The sequence below is a fragment of the Elephantulus edwardii genome, unplaced genomic scaffold (assembly GCF_000299155.1).
Source record: "Elephantulus edwardii isolate Elephantulus edwardi_28Jun2011 unplaced genomic scaffold, EleEdw1.0 scaffold00141, whole genome shotgun sequence".
Taxonomy (NCBI): domain Eukaryota; kingdom Metazoa; phylum Chordata; class Mammalia; order Macroscelidea; family Macroscelididae; genus Elephantulus; species Elephantulus edwardii.
The window spans coordinates 4,284,330-4,305,440 of NW_006399891.1; the positions used below are offsets into that span (position 1 = coordinate 4,284,330).

Sequence of the window (21,111 nt, forward strand, 5' to 3'; positions counted from 1 at the left end):
ACAACAACAACAACATAGTAGTAAGGCGGCCTCATCGTAGAGTGACCTACTCAGTGTAAAGTGACCAAATCTAATGATTTCTCCAAGACTCACTTGTTGTTCCAGAGTATGACAATCATTGTGACCCCTTGACTCATAAAACTGCCATAATTGTGTAATATATATTATTGTTGACTGAGAGACAGAACTAAATCATATAAAAAGAGCAAAGACTGGAGTTTCTAACAGGTCTCTTCTTAAAACCTAACACAATTACGTATTGGTTATGTGAATGCTGCAGTTTATTTTCTATACTTCAGTTTCCTTTACTATAAAGGAGGGATAAGTATAGATCTAATATAGGATTGTTAAGCACATTACTCATATGCAACACCCCAGTCTAGCACATAGTGCTGCAGTCCGAAGGCACACAATTTGAATCCACCAGCTTCTTCTTGGAAAAGTGACTGGCAAGCTCCTTTTCCTTCCATGAAATTTATTGCTTCTCAAAAGTCCGGTAGAGGGCCAGCTATGGGTCGGTTCTGAATTGATGGTACAACAACATTTCCAGAACAACAATATTTACAGTTGGAATAAGGGGAATAAACCCAATGGATATAACTACGTTATTCACTATAGACCAGAAGCGGATAAGCAGCCATGTTGTGATTCCAGCTGGAAATATATATATATTTCCCATGGTGGACAGTATTTGATGGAGCTCCCAGTTTAACACAGATATGAAAGTAGGAGTGGCATCCACTTCCTAAACAACATGCCTCTGGAAACTCTATGAACTTTGATTATAGTTATAGAAAGGCTTCAGGCCTTTTGTTCATAGGGTTGCTATGAGTTCTGCTGGACTTGATGGCAATCAACAACTATATATATAATTGTGTGTGTGTGAGTGTGTGTATGTATACACACACACATATATATGCACATATGTACATATATACACACATATATACACATATATTCTGTTTGTTGCAATTGTCATTTTCTCTTAGAAGGATTTAGAGAAAATATGCCTTTCAGAGAAGGTCATACTTCATGCTTGCACTTAAAACACAAATTCATGTTCACAAACTTGATCAAGTAACTCAAATTGGTCAGATGCTACTGCAAAGTGCATTCTCTATGTGGAAGTGACAGTATGTTATGCTAGAAGCTGAGGAGATTTTGTGATGAACTGCTAACCAAAATTCAGTGGTTCAAATTCACTAGAAGTTCTTCAGGAAAGAGATGGGCAATCTCTTTTCATAAAGATTGGCAGCCTCAGTTACACGATGGAAGGTCACAATGAGTAGGAATCAGCCCAACAGCAGTGGACTTGGTTGGGTTTGGGCACTCCTGACTAAAATAGATTTAAACTGACTGTGAGTTGGACGTTAGTCTAGCAGGTGAGGATAAAATATAATTTTTTGTCTATGGTGAAGCTATTAGTATATGAGACAAATGGGTCTGTACACTCCTCTGAATCCCCACACAGATGGTTAGAGGAGAAGTTTAGGTTTACTAGCAGACACTATTGTCAAAATCACTGACAAACATTAATATACGGAATAGAAAGAAGACTGAATCCTCTGGGAAAATACATCATTCTAGGAAAGATAGAGCTGCAGAGAAAGAAAGGAAGATCCTCAATGAGACAAATTGACGCAGTGACTTTAGCAATAGGCTAGAACATGAAAAGGAGGCAAGGATAGGGCAAGGTTCCAATCTGATATTTATAGGGTCGCTACGAGTTCTCATTGATGGGAGGGCACCTCACAGCCATACTTTGCACTGAAGGACTCAATAGATTCAACTCACGGTTGTAGACCGTCCCATCACCTGATAAAGATCCTCCACCAAGTTACCGAGGTTTAAATCATAAACTTCATTCTCACCACCAGAGCTGCATTTTTAATAGTCTACTCCATCTAATCAAGAAATACCAAGAGACTCTGGTCTTCATCTACCAAGTTACTCAATTCTGAGAGTAGAAAAGAAGGTAAGAGGCTAATGTGTCTCACTAATGAAGGTCCTTCCTCATGGAAATGTGAAACCAGAAGTTCTCTCTACAGCAGTGCTACCCGTATTTCCTCATAGAGGATGAAGTAACAGTAAAGATTCCATCAGTCTGGATTTGACACATTATCTTCTGAAAAATTAGCCCAGATAGGCAAATACAAATATTTTATCCTTTTCCCCAATGTGGGTCAGAAATTGGATTAGATACCAATATTCAATCAAAACCTCCCAATCACTTCTCTTCTCCTCACATGTGATAATGGCAGGCAGATATCTTAATAATGGTAGTGAAGAAGAAAGGTCACCTCTAGCCTACAGTGCCTTAACTTCTAAACAGTGACAATCAGCTCAGCAGGAACAGAATTAGGTTTCCATTTCAGTCACATTGCTCCCTATTCATTTCACCTGGAGGAAGTAATTGCCTCCTTCCATCCTTTCAGCAAGGGGGAGGAATGCAAACCTTTGTTTACACCCTTCTCCCCAGTGGCCTGGACACTTTGTTGCTCCAGCAGGGTCTAATTCTTATACACAGCAATGTGCCAACATAAAAGTGAACTAGAGCTAAATAGAAATTAGCTATTTGTGTCCTTAAGAATCTGGGCTCTTCTAGACTGAATTGAGACGGACAGATGAAATACATGCCCCACCTAAGTCGTCACATGCCATCTTCATGTTCTCTGGATTCCTGACCACTGACAAGACCTGATTGTTGGAGCCTGAGAAAGGACACCATAAGGTCACTTACCTCCATTTTCAGTGGCTGAATCAGTCCCTTCATTACCATCAATGTCTACTTGCCCTTCCACCTGTGCTAGACCCAACACTGGCTCCTAGGCAGTGTGCATTGTATCTTTATTTCACAAGCATGTAACTAAACTATCATCAGAGAGTGTGAGGCACTCTGAAACCAGAATCTATTACCTAAGAGAAGTGAGATTGCTTGCCTAAAAAACTTACAATTTACTGGAAGAAACTTACATTAGAACAAGGCAGAGTAAATTACTTGCTAATCTCTGGTGGCCTAGTGGCAAAAACCTATGCTGCAATCTCACAGGCACGCAGTTCAAGATCACCAGCTGCTCCGTGGGAGAAGGATGGGCAATCTCCTCCAATGCAATTAACTGCCTCTGAAAACCCTCCAGAGGGTCAGCTAGGGGTTGGTTCCAACTCTATGATACACAGCAACAACAATAAACTGGATGTGAGAAAATCACCACTAGTTCCACAAAAGAACAAATAACTTGTTGTCCCTTGCACAGTTCAGAAGGGAGCTCTGGTGGTGTCATCCTGTAGGGAGAGGCACTGTTAACTCAAAGGCCACACCCTCTGGACCTTTGGATCCGCCACAGGAGACAGATAGACAATCTCCTCTCATGCAATTTCCAGGCTCAGAAACCCAATGGAGGGTCAGCTATAAGCTGCTTCCTACTTGATGGCAATGAGCTTTAAGAGACAGAGTTCAGAAGAGGCCAGGAGGTGGGTAACATTTGAACTGGTACTGAAAAACTGAGTTGGCTCTCTAAAGGGCTGTAATAAATATTAGTCCTCTTCTTTATCCATGCTGTGAAAATTCTTAGAAATAAATGAAGTATGTGCTCAACCCCAAATATCATCCGTATTACAAAGTGGCAAATAGATCTTTAATTCTGTTGCCTGAGTAGGATTAATACCACCACCTTAGTTGTCATTGAGTTGATTCCAATTCATGGTGACCCCTTGCTTGTCAGAATAGAGATGCTTCTTGGATTTTTTTATAACTAGGTTTCCAGAACTAGATCCCTGAGTTTCTTCTAAAATGCCTTTGTGTGCACTCAAACTTCTACAGTTAACAGATGACCATGTTAACCATTTCACCATTCAAGCAGTCTCAGAATTTAGACAGATTCTCAGAGTGAGACTCTACCTCATCCACTTGCCCAGGTCTCCAGAGGAGCTGAGACCTTAGACACCCACAGACAGGCACGGGTCAAGAAAAAAGAAAACAAAGAAGAAGAAGAAGAAATATCCCATGGGGCCAAGTGAGTAAAGGGCAGAGAATGTCCAGGTATATGCTCCTAAAAATGGCCTTTACGTGACCACAGGCTGGAAAAATAGACTCTTCCCTGGAAAATAGGATGGCTAAGGGGAGATTATTTAAAACAAATGTAACTCTAGACAGGGAGTGAAGGTAATCTGGTTGGAAAAGCTCAGAAAACTCTGGAAGAAAGTGAGGCTACAAAACGAAGCTTGACGCTGGAACATGGGAGCTTTTTAGATCATACTAAATGGTTTGTGCATTTTCTGCAACTCCTGTTTTTACAAAGATTGTATTTCTGAGTGATCATTAGCTTGGAGACAGGGAAATAGGTAAGAAGGAAAATGAGCCCAGAAACTAGGCAGTTGGTCCAACTTCTGATTCCATAGAATTAAAATCAGAATTGCTACCTGGAATCTCAGACAAGTTGACAAAAGAAAAAAATCTGTTTGTCATAAAACATTTACATTTCTGTGGATATAGTGATATTGTCATTTAACCTATGGGGGAAAAAAATTCAGCTACTTAGTTCATTTCTGTTGAATAAGAGCCAGTTCACAGCTGACACTCCAGCAGGTTTTCAGAGGCTGTAAATCACGTGAGAAAAGATTACCCTTCGTTCTCTCAAGGGGAAGCTCATAGATTCAGAAGATTGAGTTGACAGCTTGATGGCCTATCCACTAGACCATCAGGATATACTTGATGATAATTTAGGATTCTACCTTCTTTCTTCTCCCCACATTGTAGTGACAAATATGATCATGGTTGATTAAAAATTTTTAAATATTTATTCATTTAGCTTTTTTATTTGTATTTTTAAATAATTCTATGAAAACACATGTCTCAGACTCATTTGTTTGACTAGTGAGAGCAAAAGGGAGTAGGCTCAGAGAGAATTGCCTTTGCATCTGAAAACCAAAGGAAGAGAACAGAAACATTGTCAAGGGAGCAGATGTGTTTGCATTTGGGGCAGAAACCAGTAAGAACAGATACAAATAGGGTTGGGGGAAAGTTGGGTGGGTTGGGTTGTTTGTTTGGTGGGCTTTTTTGTTATTGTTGTTTTTAAATAATTTAGAAAGGTGAAGTATTACATGTGCCGTCAGCACAAAATCCCCTGCCCCCTGCCGTCTAACTCCCCTGCACAGTTCACTCCGCACTTTGGGCTCCGTTTCTCAGTATTTTTTCAAGCTACAATTTCCCTGGCTTCTCTGCTCTTTCCTAATTCTGCCATGAAGCCAAGAAACTTGTATGAGCTGTGGGCAAAGTATTACAAAGTAAAATGAGTTGGAGACACTCTGATGACTTTACATTTGATGTGGGCTTTGAACACAGCAGAGTCCAAGAAGACTATAGCTTTGTTTGGGAGCATTTTCTTGTAGGCTTAGATCAATTACATTAAAACATTCAGCCTGCAAACAATGGCCCCAAAGAAAATAATGCCGGCTCATTCCTTTTGTGAGAGTAATATTTGCCTTACAGCCCCTGGGATTGACCATTCACTTTCTATTGAAATGATTCTGAGGACTCTTGCTTAGATAGCCTTGTGATAGAATAACAGAATAGCAGAATATCCCAATCAAAACAATTCTATCCATAAGGGAATAACTTGTTTTCCATTGATTAAGTCAAAAGCTGAGTAGTTTATAAGCATATAATTCACTTTCAGTCTGTTTATAGGTTTTATTATTGGCATTTATGTCTTTGTCCAGCCAGCCCACACAACTCAAAAGGCTTAGCAAGCTGACAGAAAGCTGAGGAGACCCCTGGTAGACCTGGTAGAGGATGTCTGGGAGATGATACACAATGTCAACCATCTCAAACCAGTCAGTCTCCAAAATATTCAAGAAAGAACATTTTAGCCTTTTGAATTATATAATAATGAAATCTGACATTATATACAAATTACTGCTCTGTGTAAAGAAAATTTTGCAGAAAGCGTGTTCCAATTTATTTTATCAGAACATCTTTTTTGGTTTAAAAATATAGGGTGCATTCAGCTCTCTTTAACATTCATGAATGTTATACTTGAGTGTTCTACATTTAAAAGTATAATCTATTTTAAGCTTATTAGTCATAAACAAGTGTATTTGCATAGGTGTTTATTTAACCATAGATTTTTTTATAAGAACGAGACTTTTAAGTGCTTTATAAGTAACAACCCATTATTTTATATATCTACTCTGCATGCTAGATATTGTCTGTAATAAAACCAAACACCAAATCCACAGCCCTAAAGTCAATTAGAACTCATTTTAAACCTTCCATTGGATTTTTTAGAGTATACATTTTTTATGAGAGTAACTCCTTCATCTTTCTTACATGGAGTGGTAGGTAGAGTCAACTGTCAGTCTTTTGGTTAACAGTCCAATATGTAACACTCCACTACTGCTGTTCCCTGCTGTGTCAAACACCAAGATAGAAATATATACCAAGATCTAATCGTTTGAAGTCCAGCCATGCTGTCAGAGTTCACCATAGCAGGAGATAAACTAAGCTACAATAATAAGAATCAATGGTGACTCCTTTTCCAGGGGAACTGGGACGAACCAAGAAACCAGCAGACAAATAATGGTAGATACAGTCATGCAATTGAGAATCAAAGACCTAGAACAAAGGTGTGACAAATTCAAGGTCTAAGGCAAAGCCTCATCTAAGAAGACAGGCTGAAGCTCACAGAGGAATAGATAGCGATGGTAGGAAACCGAACTGTATCCATCCAGCAAAGTTTGTGAACATCAAAGACAAACCAAAGTCGCAGAATCCACACTGAAAAAAGGGATTAAGCAAATGCCCATAGGTAGTGCTAATAGTTAATGCACTCAGATGGTAACTTAAATGTTATAGATTGAAAGGTGCATCAGAACAAAGGCCTGGTGATCTGCTTCCTCTGATTACTAGACAAAAAAGCAAAGTAGAATGACAGTCCCTGAAATGAAGGCCATCTGTTGGACCTGGTATAGAATGGTTATGAGAATACCTGGAGCTCTGAGAATATGCAAAATAAATTCACTCAATAGCATTGAAAACAAATGGGGGAGGGGAGAAGATTTTACTATTTTAATTCAGTGAATTTTATCATTCTGGTCCCTAGGATAAGAAGTGCTGTACACTTGCTTTATATTATTTCTCATGGGGAAGGCATTCTTGTTAATCCAAATTCTATACATCATTGTCCTGACAGCCTGATACTTTTAGCCAAAATTGTTGAGATTTTAAATACCCAGGAAAAAACCCCATGTATATTGATTTTGGAATGTTGGCATTAGCTTTGAATAAGGAAAGATTGTCCATGAAGAGTGGTGCATTTTGCTAAATATAAGCAAAGGAGTTGCGCTAGGAATTGATGAAGGCCAGAAAAGATACTGAAGACACTCATTTCTTTTCACTTTTTGCTAGTCCTCAAGCTGGCTGGAAACATATGCTTTGGGAAGTCTCTGCCTTAAGGAAAGGCGCCAGTTATCTTTCAAGTAATTTAAACCATCCATATTAGAAAGCTAGAAGTATCTAAAAATGAATTCTCTCTGCATATGGTTTCATTTTGATTGCTTAATAGTTTGTGTAGCACTCGACTTTTCCAAATGCTTTCCTAAGCATCAATTATAGGCTCAAATTATAGTAACAAAAATTGTAGCAGTAATGGCGCGCTGTATCAGTATTCATCAATTAGATACATAGGCAGGACTCATTACAAGATCTGTGGGCTGATTACCCAAAGGATATCATCATGAAAATCACGTGGATCCTGGCTGAAAGCAGAAAATACCAGAAGAATGTCTATCTGCATAGTTTTATCGACTATGCAAAAGTATTTGTATAGATCACAACAAACTATGACTAACATTAAGAATAGGAATCCCAGAACACTTAATTGTGCTCATGTGCAGCCTATACCAAGATCAAGAGGCATTTGTCAAAGCAGAGGAAAGAAATACTACATGGTTTAAAATCAGGAAGGGTGTGTATCAGGGTATGTATCTTTTCTCCATACTTATTCCATTTATATGCTGAACAAATAATTCATGAAGCCAGACTCTATGAATTGGAATGCAGCATTAGGATCAAAGGAAGACTCATCAGCAACATGCAGTAGGCAGATGACATGACCTTGTTTGCTGAAAGTGAGGAGGACCTGAAATGCTTGCTACAGAAGATCAAGGACTACAGCCTCCAATATGGATTATATCTCAACATCAAGAAAGCAAAGGTCTTTACTACTGGGCCAGTAGACAAGCAACATTATGATAGACAAAGGAGTGAAACTGTCGATGGTTTCCTCTTACTTGGATCCACAATCAACACCCTTGGTAAAAAAAGTCAGGATATCAGGAGATGCATTGCTTTGGTCAAGTTGGCTGTCAGAGACCTCTCCAAAATACTGAAGAGCAATGATATCCGTTTTAAGACTAAGACCAGGGTCTTTTTTTTCTTTTTATTTTTTTTAAGACCAGGGTCTTTTCAATCACTTGCTTTGCACCTGCGAACTGGATAATGAATAAGGGTCACAGAAGAAGAATTGATGCCTTTGAGTTATGATTTTGGAGAACAGTATAGAACATTCCTTGAACTGCCAAAAGAACAAACAATTATCTTGGAAAAAAGGAAGCCAGAGGGCTCCTTGGAGGCAAAGATGACAAAATTTTGTCTCTCATCTTTTGGACATGTTCCTAGGAAAGGCAATTCCTTGGGAAGGGATATCATACTTGGAAAGGTAAAGAGTCAGCGAAAGAGAGGAGGACTCGCTCGAAGATAGATTGACACAGTGACTGCAGCAATGGGCTCGGGAGTTTCAGAGATGATGAGAAGAAGGGCACAGGCTAGAACAGGATTCAAGTCTGATGTTCACAGAGTCACTCTGAGTTCTGAATCATGCTCAAATCGACAGCATCTAACAATAGCAACATATTTTTATAAAATTAAATTCTTATTGCCTAAAAATTACTGCAGGACCCTGATTATAGTAAAAACTAAATAACCCAAAGGTAGCACCTCTCAGATGGTTCAAAAATTCTACCACCAGTGAGTGGCTCAAAGGAGGAAAGCTACCTCCTCCAGTGCAATTAATAAACTCAAAACCTGACAGCCTTGCTTGTTAATGACTTAAAGAGGTCCTTGACAGAAGATTTGCCCAATGCAGTGTGCCATTTCATTTGAACCATGTGTCTTCATGACTGCAGCTCAGCTTCATACTACTAAGCCCCCAGAGCTCCCTGATTATAAATGCAAGTAAGATGAAATCTTTAACAAATTCTATCTTTCCTCCTTCTATCAGGATGCTATTGATTGATTCAATTGTGAGGACTTTTGTTTTATTCACTTTGTGGTGTAATTCATATTTAGTCTTGGAGTATCTTCAAAAAGAAATTATAATAGGGGTTCTAAAACCAAAGCATTGGATTCCCAAAATGTGTGCTTAATGAAAACAAATAATTAGTAATAAGGAAACCAATAGTTCTTGACTTTTTTAAAAATTTGAGACTAAGATTATGTGAGAATACTGTCGTGAATCTAGTAAAAGCAACTGATGCTATTGATTTCCCCCTTCCTCCCAAAAGACATGTCAACTAGTCTAGGCTATGATTCTCAATATAATGTAAGAATCCTTGGTATTGTAATTCCCAGTATATATTTTCAGTTCAGGATTAATATAATTATTTGGATGATCTTAACAGATATATGTTGTTGTTGTTGTTGTTGTTGTTGTTGTTGTTGATTGTCATCAAGTCAAGCACGACTCAAAGTGACTCTGAACAAAGAACCTAATGCCTTTCTATAACTATCATCATTTCTCCAAGGTCATAGACTTTCCGGAGGCATGCTGTTTAGGAAGTGGATGCCACTCCTGCTTCCAAACCTAAATGAATCTGGGAGCTCCACCAAACACTGTCCATCTTGGGAAACCATTAAACAGATATATGCTCTTTATATATATTCATTATATATGTATGTGTATTTATGAAAAATACATTTACATACAATACTAATATTCATTTTTATTCCATTCTCATTTAATAATTTTTCTTACTTGAGAGTCAGTGTCATTCCAAATATGGAAAATCTCATTATCCAGAAAATGTTTCTGTGTTTTTTTTTTAATAGAAACACATTTTTTATTTTCTCTCTGGGACTCTGATGCTCAGTCATGGTTATTGGGGGGGTTTTTTGCTTGTGTATCTTTTTCACAGTTTATTGCCATATGCATCCACACAAACGTGTGTGTGTGTGTGTGTGTGTGTGTGTGTGTGTGTGTGTGTGTATTACTCTTCCAGAAGCTTGTATGTACATACATACGCAGAGATGGAGAGGGATCTAGATTGCAACACAGAGAAATTTTGGAGATGGACTTTGCATTTTTGAGATCATAACAATTTGATATGTTTTGAAATATACTGATCAGAATTTAAGTTTGTTACTCTCAATCAAAATTGCCTGTGGAAATTGATCCTCTGTAATTATGTCTTCTCAAAGGAAAATTTTCAGCCATCTTGACTATTGTCCTGTAGACTAGAAAACACCAGAATGTTCTGGAAGGTCCATTCTGGGATACTCCCTTTCATCAGAACATTTAGTGAATTGGAGTAAAGTTCTCACTGATAGAATCAGTGCTCATGAGTCAGAATTTGGCAAAGACTTCCCTTGCGAGATTCTAGAATGTGTCTAAATATATACTTTAGTATAAAACAAGGGGTAGAGTGTACTGTTTCATGATACGAAGCCAGCACTATAGAAACATGTGATAAAGACAAACAAGGAGAAAGCCCAAATAGCATAGAGCTTTGGAAAACACTCCATAAAAATAACGTTAAACTTTGGAAAATATGTGCTTTTGTCCAAAGCCTATAAAAATAGAAGTCATCACAGGGGGTATTTTAGATGACTGCATTGCAAAACAGCAAATCCTCCTCCAACAGAAGTATACTGTATTCATATTTCAAGTTAGCCCTTAATCTTCAAAGTGCTGTTCAAGAAGAACTTACTTAATCCTCACAACAGCAGCAAAAGTGCAAAGCATGTCTCTGAAGGACACAAAACAGAGCTTTAAAGAGACCCATTGTCTAGTCTAAGGGCTTCTGAATCAAAAGAGAGAGGCAAGCCCTTTTCAGTTTCAGGGAACATCATGAATTTGGAGGAGGGAATGCCAAAATGCCTCCATGCACAGAAAACCCTGATACACATGCACTGTTCTTCTCCCCCAGATCCTTCTGGGATCAAGGAGAAATCTTGGCCTATTATTGTATTGATCAACATCATTTCCTTAATATAGATTCAAAATGGCACCCATTGTTGTACATCTGGCTTTTTGGACCAGTCCCTTAAGGTAAAATCAAACCATGAAAAATGTTGACTTAAAAGACAGAAAGCTTTAGTAGACTGAAATCCCTGTACTTTAAAGTAAAGCATAGAAAGCAAATGAAGTCCTCTTTGAATGGCGTAAAAAGCCAAACCACAGCGTAGCATTTTCTCACTGGAAAAAAAATTTCTTGATACAGGATAAAATGATTGCAAAATAGAAAGGAGGAGAATAAGATTACTAAGGGTTTTTCAGATCATATTTATAGATGTGCTACAGTATTTTGAAGACTTCTTTTTTTGGCTAATTGCTTTTGTGTGCCCTACCAGTCCCATTTTTATAATAGTGACTTAATTCCACAACTATTCTGAGGAGTTAGGAAGAGAAAATAGTGCAGGGCGCTAAATTGAGCAGAAGAAAGTTATTCAGTAAACAATGATGACATAATCACTTGGAAATTAATTTAAGGTTTTCCAGTCATGTCTCTTGAGGACTTTGGCTTCTAGGAAAGACTTCCTTTACTATGTTAGGGTGAACCATATGCATGTGCTGTTGTTAAAGGAAGTTATACCTTAGAGAAAGTAATTTCTTATGGTTCTTTGTAAATTGCTTGGATACTTTAGGGAAACAATCAACTTTAAAAAAATATTTTATCCTTTTTCCCTACTGTTAGAGAAGTTTTAATAAATTGTTCAAGAATATCAGGGGTTATGAGGATGGCACCAGAAAGTGCAAAGTCAGATCTGTTGTTCATAGGGTCATTTGGAGCCATAACTCCACCAATAACAAATGCAACTTAATTCAGCAAAGGCTTACTGAACATCATTATATACCTTGAACTTTACTCTGTAGTTAAGATTCAGTAATGGTACATAAAAGATGCCATCTCTCTGAGGTCAATTATTCTATTAAAATTATGCTACTAAAAACAATGACGATTATTTATGGCCAGAAAGAAAAAAAAACCAACAAGCTACTTCCTAATCATTCAGGCATTTCTTTATCTCTTTGGTGACTTCAGACAAATGAGATTTGGGATTTTTTTTAAAACTTCTCATTTTCCATGTAGGGAAATGAAGATTTCATTTTGAAACCTGTCATTGGGCTTCTGGTCCAATATTCTGTCCACTGACCAGTTCTTTCCTCACCCTGTGCCCTCTTCTATGAGGATGATAATCATGACCCTAACTGACCCCATTGCCCCAGGCCCACTGAGGGAGGGGAAAGTCCCCCAGACTTGTGTCACATTCTGCCGAGATATTTTCTGTACCTTTTTTTTCCCCTCAGTATTTTGTCCCTTCATATGTTGTGGCCTACCCTGTGCTCAGTAATTTTAGTTTTTGCTTTTTGTTTCTCTTTTTTGTTTCTTTGGTTTGCTGGCCTTGTGTTCTTTTCTCTTTCCTTTTCTTCTCCTTTTTCAATGCAGGAATCGGTCAAGGTGTCCCTGTGGTAGCACTCATCGTGGAAGGAGGCCCCAACGTGATCTCCATTGTCCTGGAATACCTTCGAGACACCCCGCCTGTGCCTGTTGTTGTCTGTGATGGGAGCGGACGGGCGTCTGACATCCTGGCATTTGGGCATAAGTATTCAGAAGAAGGCGGGTAGGTAATTTACAAGGTCTCATCAAACACCTTTGGCGGTGGAGCCTTTATTCAAAGCTTGAACTCTCAGTCAAGCTGTCACGTTAGAACATGCTCAGAATATATGGTCATAGAGGCTGGTGAGGAAGAGCAGGATAGCGTGTTCTAAATATCCTGGAAAGTGGGGCATTTCATATAAATTGTACCAGCCCTGGAGCACCTGGTAATTAAGAAGACAAGAGGTCCTAGGACACGGTCGCCTTGCTCTTATTCTTCTCACTTAGCTTTCTCTTAATTACAGAAAGCAGGAATTGGATTTTAGCACACGCTGTTGTTGTCATGTGCTGTCAAGTCAGGAATAACTCACAGCTGACCCTTTAGTGAGCTTTCAGAAGCTGTAAGTCAAATGGGATCTCACCAATGAATCTTTCTCCTACGGAGTAGCTGATAGATTGGCCTGTCGGTTGGCAGCATAACTCCTTACCCAGGCCACCAGAGCTCCCTATTTAACAAGAGAGTCACAGATAATCAGATTAGAGTACTTTGTTGTTGTTGTTATGTGCCATCAAGTCACCTGTAACTCATAGCAACCCTATAGCTTAAAGGCTGGTGTGCTCACCTCCTGGGTTTGGCCTCCTAATGCCAGGCTGTGATGGATGCCCTATTGTCAGCTTCCTCTACATTTGGAAAGTACAATTTTAGACCTGGTACCCACTCTGGTCCTTTATTCTCTCCTCTTGAACAGTTGATATGCTTTCATTTGTCTAAAATCCAGTTGCCATCAAGTCAGTGCCGACTCACGCAGATCCCATGTGCACTGGATTAGAACTGTGAGCCATAGAATGTTCAATGGCTCATATTTCAGAAGTAAAATTTTTCTCCTAAAGTGTCTTTGACTGGGTTCAAATCTGCAATCTTTTGCCTAGTCACCAGAAGCATTAACCATGTGCACTATCCAGGAATATAGATAGGTTTGCGGGAAGTTAGGCTGTCTTAATGGCAACTGACTCCTTGAATTGCTGTTGTTGTTAGTTGCCCTTGAGTCTACTAGACTTCACAGCAATCCTGTGAACAACTGAACTGAGCCCTGCCCTGTCCTGCACCATCCTCCCCGTCCCCAAGTCCACTTTCAGCAGTCCAAGTCCACAGGTCCTGAGAGTCTTACTTTTGCAGCTTTCTTCTCCAATCTGAGTTCCCATTCACTGAACAGTCACATCCAAGCACTCTCTCGGATTGTTTGATCAAAGCAATTCATCCCAAGGTGTGAGTGAGTTCAAGAAGCAAAAACTGAGGAGCATTAAAATTTAAAATCAGATTGTATTGCTGTTGTTGTTGTTGTTGTTGTGGACCATAAAATCAGAACTGACCCATAGCTGAGCCTCCAGCAGGCTTTCTGAGGCAATTAATCACAAGGGAGGAGATCGCTCATCTTCCCAAAGAGCAGCTGGTGGATTTGAACCTCTTGCCTTTGGGTTTGCAGTGCACTTTATTACCACTAGGCCACCAGAGCTCCCTAGACTGTATTGATAATAATAATTTGAAGCTTTAAAATATTTTGCTTTAAAATAAGTCATTGTAATTAACATGTTAATAAAAATCAATCTTCCTAGCAGAGGAAAGGAAACAGTGAAAGAAAGGGGCCATGCAGGAGATGAAGGTCTTTCATTTAAGCCTTATGTAAATATGCTACTATATTAATGTGTCCACATATTCATAGGTATCCATTCAAATATATTCATATGTATTCATGCCTTTTACAGATTCACAGCAAGTGTCTACTAGAAACCATGCGTCTGCTGACCATTAGAGATAAAAAAAGAATAGCACACATTTCCCACCCTCACAAAGCTGACTGGCCTGGAATTAGATAATTAAAATTCCAGGGAATCTTGCCTACGTAGGATATTCCCCCTTCCCCAGAGTGCCTTAAAATAATGAGGACGTGGGATGGCAGCTCAAACCATCCCTTCTCTCCCCATTCCCTTCTTCCTTGTGTCCAGCACCCAGTACCCCAGGAGGTTCATCAGTCCAGCCCTCTTCCCTGGTTATAACGTCAACCATGAGTATGTGAAATAAGGAACAGTGAAAAGCTAGAGACCTCCAACTCATTGTTACAATACCTGGTCAGTAACTAGGTACAATTGAGGGTGCAACCAGGCCACTCCTTGGAAGGAAGGATTTTGAAGCTCTGTCTCACATACTTTGGGCAGGTGGCCAGGAAGAACCAGTTCTTGGAGAAGGACATCATACTTGAAAAGGTGAAGGGACAGTGTAGGAGAGGAAGGTCCCGGATGAGATGAATTGACACAGTATCTGGTGTAATGGAGGAAGGTGTGTCAGTGCGAGATTGGCTCAGGACAGGGTTCAGAGCTATTGTACATGGGGTTGCTACGAGTCACAAGAGACTCAATGACACATAACAACAACAAAACTTTTGATACCCCCACAGAAAAGCTAACTTTGCAAGCATAAAATCAGGCTTTGAAATTTTCATTAGAATTTATTATTATTATTATATTCTTAGTAAATATTGGTCCATATTATGGCAATGAAATTGAAAGAGGAGAAAAAGGAACTGCTCAAATATCTCTATATCTTCCACCAACCGGACTTCAAAATCCTCTAGTGGACTTTGTTCTGTGATGTCAGCTATAGTTCTTATTGCATAAGCATGAGAAAGAATGGACATAGTCTATATGAAGATAAACAAATGGGATGTAATATTATACACTGATCAGTTTTAATTAAAATTTAGTATTTTTCTTGAACATTCAGAAATTATTACTGTAGAAAGGTGTAATGAATCTTTCCATTTTTCAACCTTATAAATATAATACCATATTAGACGTGTGCTCTTGTAGCAGGAAAGCGATTCTAAGTTCATCAGTATTAATGAAGTAAAAATGTTGTGTGTGCCATTTGGATAACTGGCACAGTTTTCAGCAGCTAATGAAAAAGGCAGGCCAATCGAGCCAACTTTGCAGGAGAAAGAGGTAGCAGTCTTCTTCCGTTAAGACGGACAACATTGGAAACCCTCAGTAATCATTCTACTCTATCTGACAGGAACACTATCCATTGGAATGAATTTGACAGCAATGGGCTTCTGTTTAGCTTGATAATAACGTGTGCAATAACATAAGTGCTGCCAATTTCAAGAAGCATTTCCAAATAATGTGATTCTGCAATAGTATATCCCTTAATGCTAACAAAAAAAAAGAATTGATCTACTTCACCAAGAAAAGTTTCTATTTGATCTACAATAAGCTCAACATAATTCACCACAAATAAAATGTGTGGCTATATGATCATTTGAGCAATTCTATATAAGTAAGAAGGGATCCCCATTTGCTGTACAGAGGTAACTCTCGTGGTTGCTGTGATGCTAAACACTGTGACACTGATGTGTCAAATGTGATATTGGTTACCCATGGTGGGCAGTATTTGGTGGAGCTCCCCAATTAAAACAAGCTTGGAAGCAGGAGTGGCATCCACTTCCAAAATACCTTGCCTCTGGAAACCCTATGAACTTGGAGAAAAGATGAAAGTTATACAATTGGTTAGGTCTTTCATTCATAGAGTCACTATGAGTCGTCTATGACTTGATGGCACTTAACAACAGCAACAACTGGTGGCTTAGTGCCAGGGAGTTGCACTGCTAATCCAAAGGTACACACTTAGAATCCACCCGCTACTCTGTGCGAGGAAGATAGACAATCTACACTCTTCTGATTTACTCCCTCTGAAAATCTACTAGAGGGTCAGAGACGGTATGTGAACAGAGCAAGGGAACACGTTTGATTTAAGAACAAGAAAAGTATGCATCAGAACTGTTTCCCTTCTCCATAATTCTTCAACCTGTATACTGAGCAAATAATTTGAGAAGCTAGACTTTTTGGAGAGGAATGTAACATCAGGATCAGAGAAAGATTTATCAACAATCTCTGCTATGCAAATACACATCCTTGTTTGTTGAACGTGAAGAAGACTTGAAATGCTTGCTGGAGAAGACAAAGGTCTATAGCCTCCAATATGAGTTATATCTCAACATCAGGAAAACTAAAATTCTCACCACTGGACAACAGGCAGCATCATGATAGATGGAGCAAAGATTGAAGGGTCGGTTTTTAGTTTTTTCTTAACAGTGTCCTCTTTCTTGGATCCATGATCAACACCCTTGCTATGTTGTTGCATCAGGAAAGTCTGCTGTTAAGGACCTCTCCAAAGTTCTAAAAAAGCAAAGATGTTAAAGGGGAAGGTACACCTGATTCAAGTCATGATCTTTTCAATGACTTACTATGCGTCTGAAGTTGGACAATGACTAAGGACACCTTTGGTTGTAGTGTTGGAGAAGAGTACTGAATATGTCATGGACTGCCAAGAGAACAAATAAGTATGTTTTGGAGAAAGTACAATGAGGGTGTTTCATGGAGGTGAGGATGGCAAAGCTTCATCTCACATACTTTGGGCATGTGGTTAGAAGGGGCCCATCCTTGGAAAAGAGCATTTTGCTTGGAAAGGTAAAGGATCATCATAAAAGAGGAATCCATCTTGAACAACATGAACAAGACAGATTGACACAATGGTTTAAAAATGGACTTACGTGTATCAGAGTTGGTGAGGGCAACAGAGAAGAGGGCAAGGGTCAGGTATGTTGTTTGTAGGGTTGCTATGAGTTATACTCAACTTGACGGCGTTTAACAGCAACGACATATAAATAAGTGTGTGGGACCATACATATAACATTTGATATACTATTAGAACAAACCCTGTTTATAAAATTTTATGCCATAGATGAATCATGATTTTCAAATCATTCATTTTTACTTTGTTTACTTTGTAATCATTTGATAACTTATTTACGATAAATTTTAAAATTGTTAAATTTTTCAATAATATAGGCCTATAGGGTAAAAGCATACACACGCAATCATCTAACTTTCATTTCATAATCTTGAGGGAAAGAATGGAAAAGACTTTTTTTTGGCACATCTTATTTTTTAGGCATTGTGAACATCACATTTTTCCCCCTTTGAATACCTTTTATTAACCACCTTCTAAGAATATGAATTTGAAAGACAATAACTTTGAAACCCAATTGTAATTGGCAAAACTGATTAGTTTTTTGCAGATGAGATTATTTGAGGAAGAAAAGGACAGACTGTATCTCTCACAATACAAATGGATTTGGAAGAGCGAGGAGCTGACTGGAATTAAATTCTTGTCTTTTTCTCCCCATCTTTGCTCCATGGCACATCCTGCCTGAAAGAAATGGTCAAACTCAATTTTTTTTTACCTTTTAGTTGTACTAGATTTTCTATTTCCCTTCTGTCGTAGTTTAGAATGAGTCACAAATCACATTTCTAACGAATATGTCATTGCCTTAGAAATACTGTTGACTTCTTTCTGAGTTACAACTAAAGGACTAAACCCAACCAGCAATAGATTAATAAGTCACCCAAGTAAAGAATTGTGCTGCATATGACATTATGTAAAATACCTGAAAATACATACAATATATATTCGTTAGGCTTTAGTGATCTCTAATGTGCTATGAAAGAGCTGTAGTAACACAATATGTTACATATAGTACTGCTAACTGAAAAGTCAGCAGTTCAAACCCACTGGCTGAACTGCCTGAGAAAGATGGGAGGTCTCCTCTTATAAAGGCTGATAGCTTCAAAACCCAAATGGAGGATCATTGTCAGTCCAATTTTACTCTCAGTAATGGTGTTGAGTTTAGATAACATAAGAAGGGAGAGCTACAGGGAATTGCTCTACCAATCCAAAGGCTCTGAAAACCCACCGGAAGGTCCCCTGTAGATGGATTTCAAGCTGATGCCACTGAGTTATGACTCTCTACAGAGCCCTAGTAGTGCAACGGTTAAGAGCATTCAGCTGCCAAGTGAGATGTCAGCAGTTGGAACCTGCCAGCTGCATCACGGAAGGAAGACGTGGCTGTCTGCTCTGTTCCACAGTTACTAAGAACTGGAATGACTCCACAGCAGTACGAGGGAACGCATTACATATGCCTTTTGTTTTTAGATGTAGAGAATTTCAAATGAAGTTCAAGAAAATCATTTTTCTAGTTGGCTACAAGTATTCACCACCACTGGTTCTATCTTATTCCTGCAATGGTTTCTGAAAAATGTCCTCACCATGGTCAGAAAACATGGTCAGGAACACCCAGTAGGATGGAGGGCTCAGAGGCTGACATCAGCTTGTATAAGTCTGAGATTGCAGAGAAATGTGAGCTCCCCTCCTTCATCAGTGAGCAAGTATTTCACAAAAATGTCAGCATGAAAGAGCACATGAAGGAGTATGTGTTCTGAGGTGCCACACCTCAGACATCCACATTTCATTACGGATGCTTTACTTTAGATTCTTTGTGCCAAAACCAATCTGCATTTACAGTTTCAAGAAATCCTGTAAGAAGAAACAGAACCTGCTACTGGCCTAAAGTCAATGCACTTAGTAGTCTGTTCATAATTTGAGGTTTGAAATTAACAAGAAGTAGTTCATGTCCTGTGTGCCAGTGGAATTTATATCAAATGCAGTGAAAACCTTTCCATCGAATTCCAAACAGGCAGTTCTGCTCTGTCCTGCAAGGCTGCCATGAGTCATAACCAACACAACTATAACACTGTGAAAAGAGATCCATCAATAGCTTACTCTTAAAGGCAGGGACTCTGTGTTATATTCCAAATAAGAATCTAATTGTCCTTACATGAAAAAGTTTTTAAAATATCTATAATATTTTCCCTCTTTTTTACTAATTTTAATGAACATCTACATATATTTTGGATTTCCTTTCATTCATTGTTGCATTTTTCTCCCTGTCACACCCCTTACCCCCAGTTCGCTCTTCTCTTTGGAAAGTAAAATTCCTTCATTGATAAAAGATCTATAATATTTGTTTATTAGGTGAGGCAAAGGCATACATAGTCGATCACTGGACATTGAAAAGGAAACGTGTATTGTACAGTTTCAAATTATATGCCCTAGCAGAGATGTTGCAAAAATGTCTTTACAAATACATACTGAAGTGCCTAAACATAGGAGAAAAGTCCCAGGAAACTAGACATTTTAGAAAGTCCAGTGTGGACCATCATTAGACTCCCCATCTGTGTTCCATAGGTTATGTCATTCTGTGCAGTGACCTCTAACATCTTCTGCTGGTAAAAGTTATATCTGATGCTGAGGAATGCAAAAGCCCCATCATCCGTCTAGAGGGGATCTGCCACAGAAAAGGACTGGCCACTGTGGCCTGTGCTCCAGCATGATTTCGACATTACTCACTGTCAAGTGAGAAAGAACGAAACAAATACCACCTATGCAGACTTCAAGTGTACATTTCAGTGTTTGCTAATTTCATCATATCAGGTCTGTCTAGAATTTTTTCTAAAAAACTACGTCAAAACTTGATTCTGCTTTCTAACTATATCCGAAAGAAATTTGAAGTACTGTGTTTGTAAACTGTTTTCTAAGTTAGCAATTTTAATTGAGTGCATGCTTTATGCATGGAACTGCTCAGAGATGAACATGTCATGGTCATCTTAATTACTCTAGGACAGAGATAAAAGCAACATCCCCATCACCCGGGACCAGACGTATAGGATTGTGCATGCTATACTAAGACTTTGAAGGATTACAAGGGCACAGAGGAAAGAGCACTCAAACCTAGCTTCACTGGCAAGGATCTTTGCAAGAGAACTCATAAAACCTAGCACTACTAAGTCTCATTGGCTTGATCCTGAAGCATGACGACGATGTACAACTCACGAGAATTGCCCCATGGATTTTCCAAGATTATAAGCTCTATGGAAACAGACTGCCACGTGCTTCTGCGACTAAGTTTAACAGGCCAACCTTTCTGTTGATAGCTGAGATCTTCACCACTGCATCACCAAGGAACTTTTTCAAGAGAACACTGTATGTTAACTATCCCCAAATGGAATGTTAATAAGATTATTTCTCCTTTCCCTTTTCCATCAAAATCTAGCTCTAAATTAAGCCCACCCAAATAACAGAGGAAAAAGTCAATAGTATAACTTGACACAGGACTGGGGTGGGCTGGGGTGGGGAAATGGAATCAATCTGAACAGGACTGAGGAAAGAAGTAAAAGAGATACATTCTATTATACAGCAGTGTGGTTGTTTGCATATGTCTATATGTATGTGTATATTGAATTTAGTTAAATAAAATAAATTTAATTCACTTTCATAATAAGCGACAA

The 21,111-nt window shown here is 38.8% G+C and overlaps 1 protein-coding gene across 16 annotated transcripts in view; it reads left to right on the forward strand.

Annotated features, from left to right (window-relative positions):
• TRPM3 (transient receptor potential cation channel, subfamily M, member 3) overlaps nt 1-21,111 on the forward strand; it is a 790,873-nt gene that overhangs the window by 458,178 nt on the left and 311,584 nt on the right. For all 16 annotated transcript variants that reach the window (XM_006894402.1, XM_006894401.1, XM_006894387.1 and 13 more), the window contains one exon: nt 12,724-12,898. In XM_006894402.1, the coding sequence (XP_006894464.1) occupies nt 12,724-12,898 (175 nt within the window). The remainder of the gene's footprint in view (nt 1-12,723; nt 12,899-21,111) is intronic.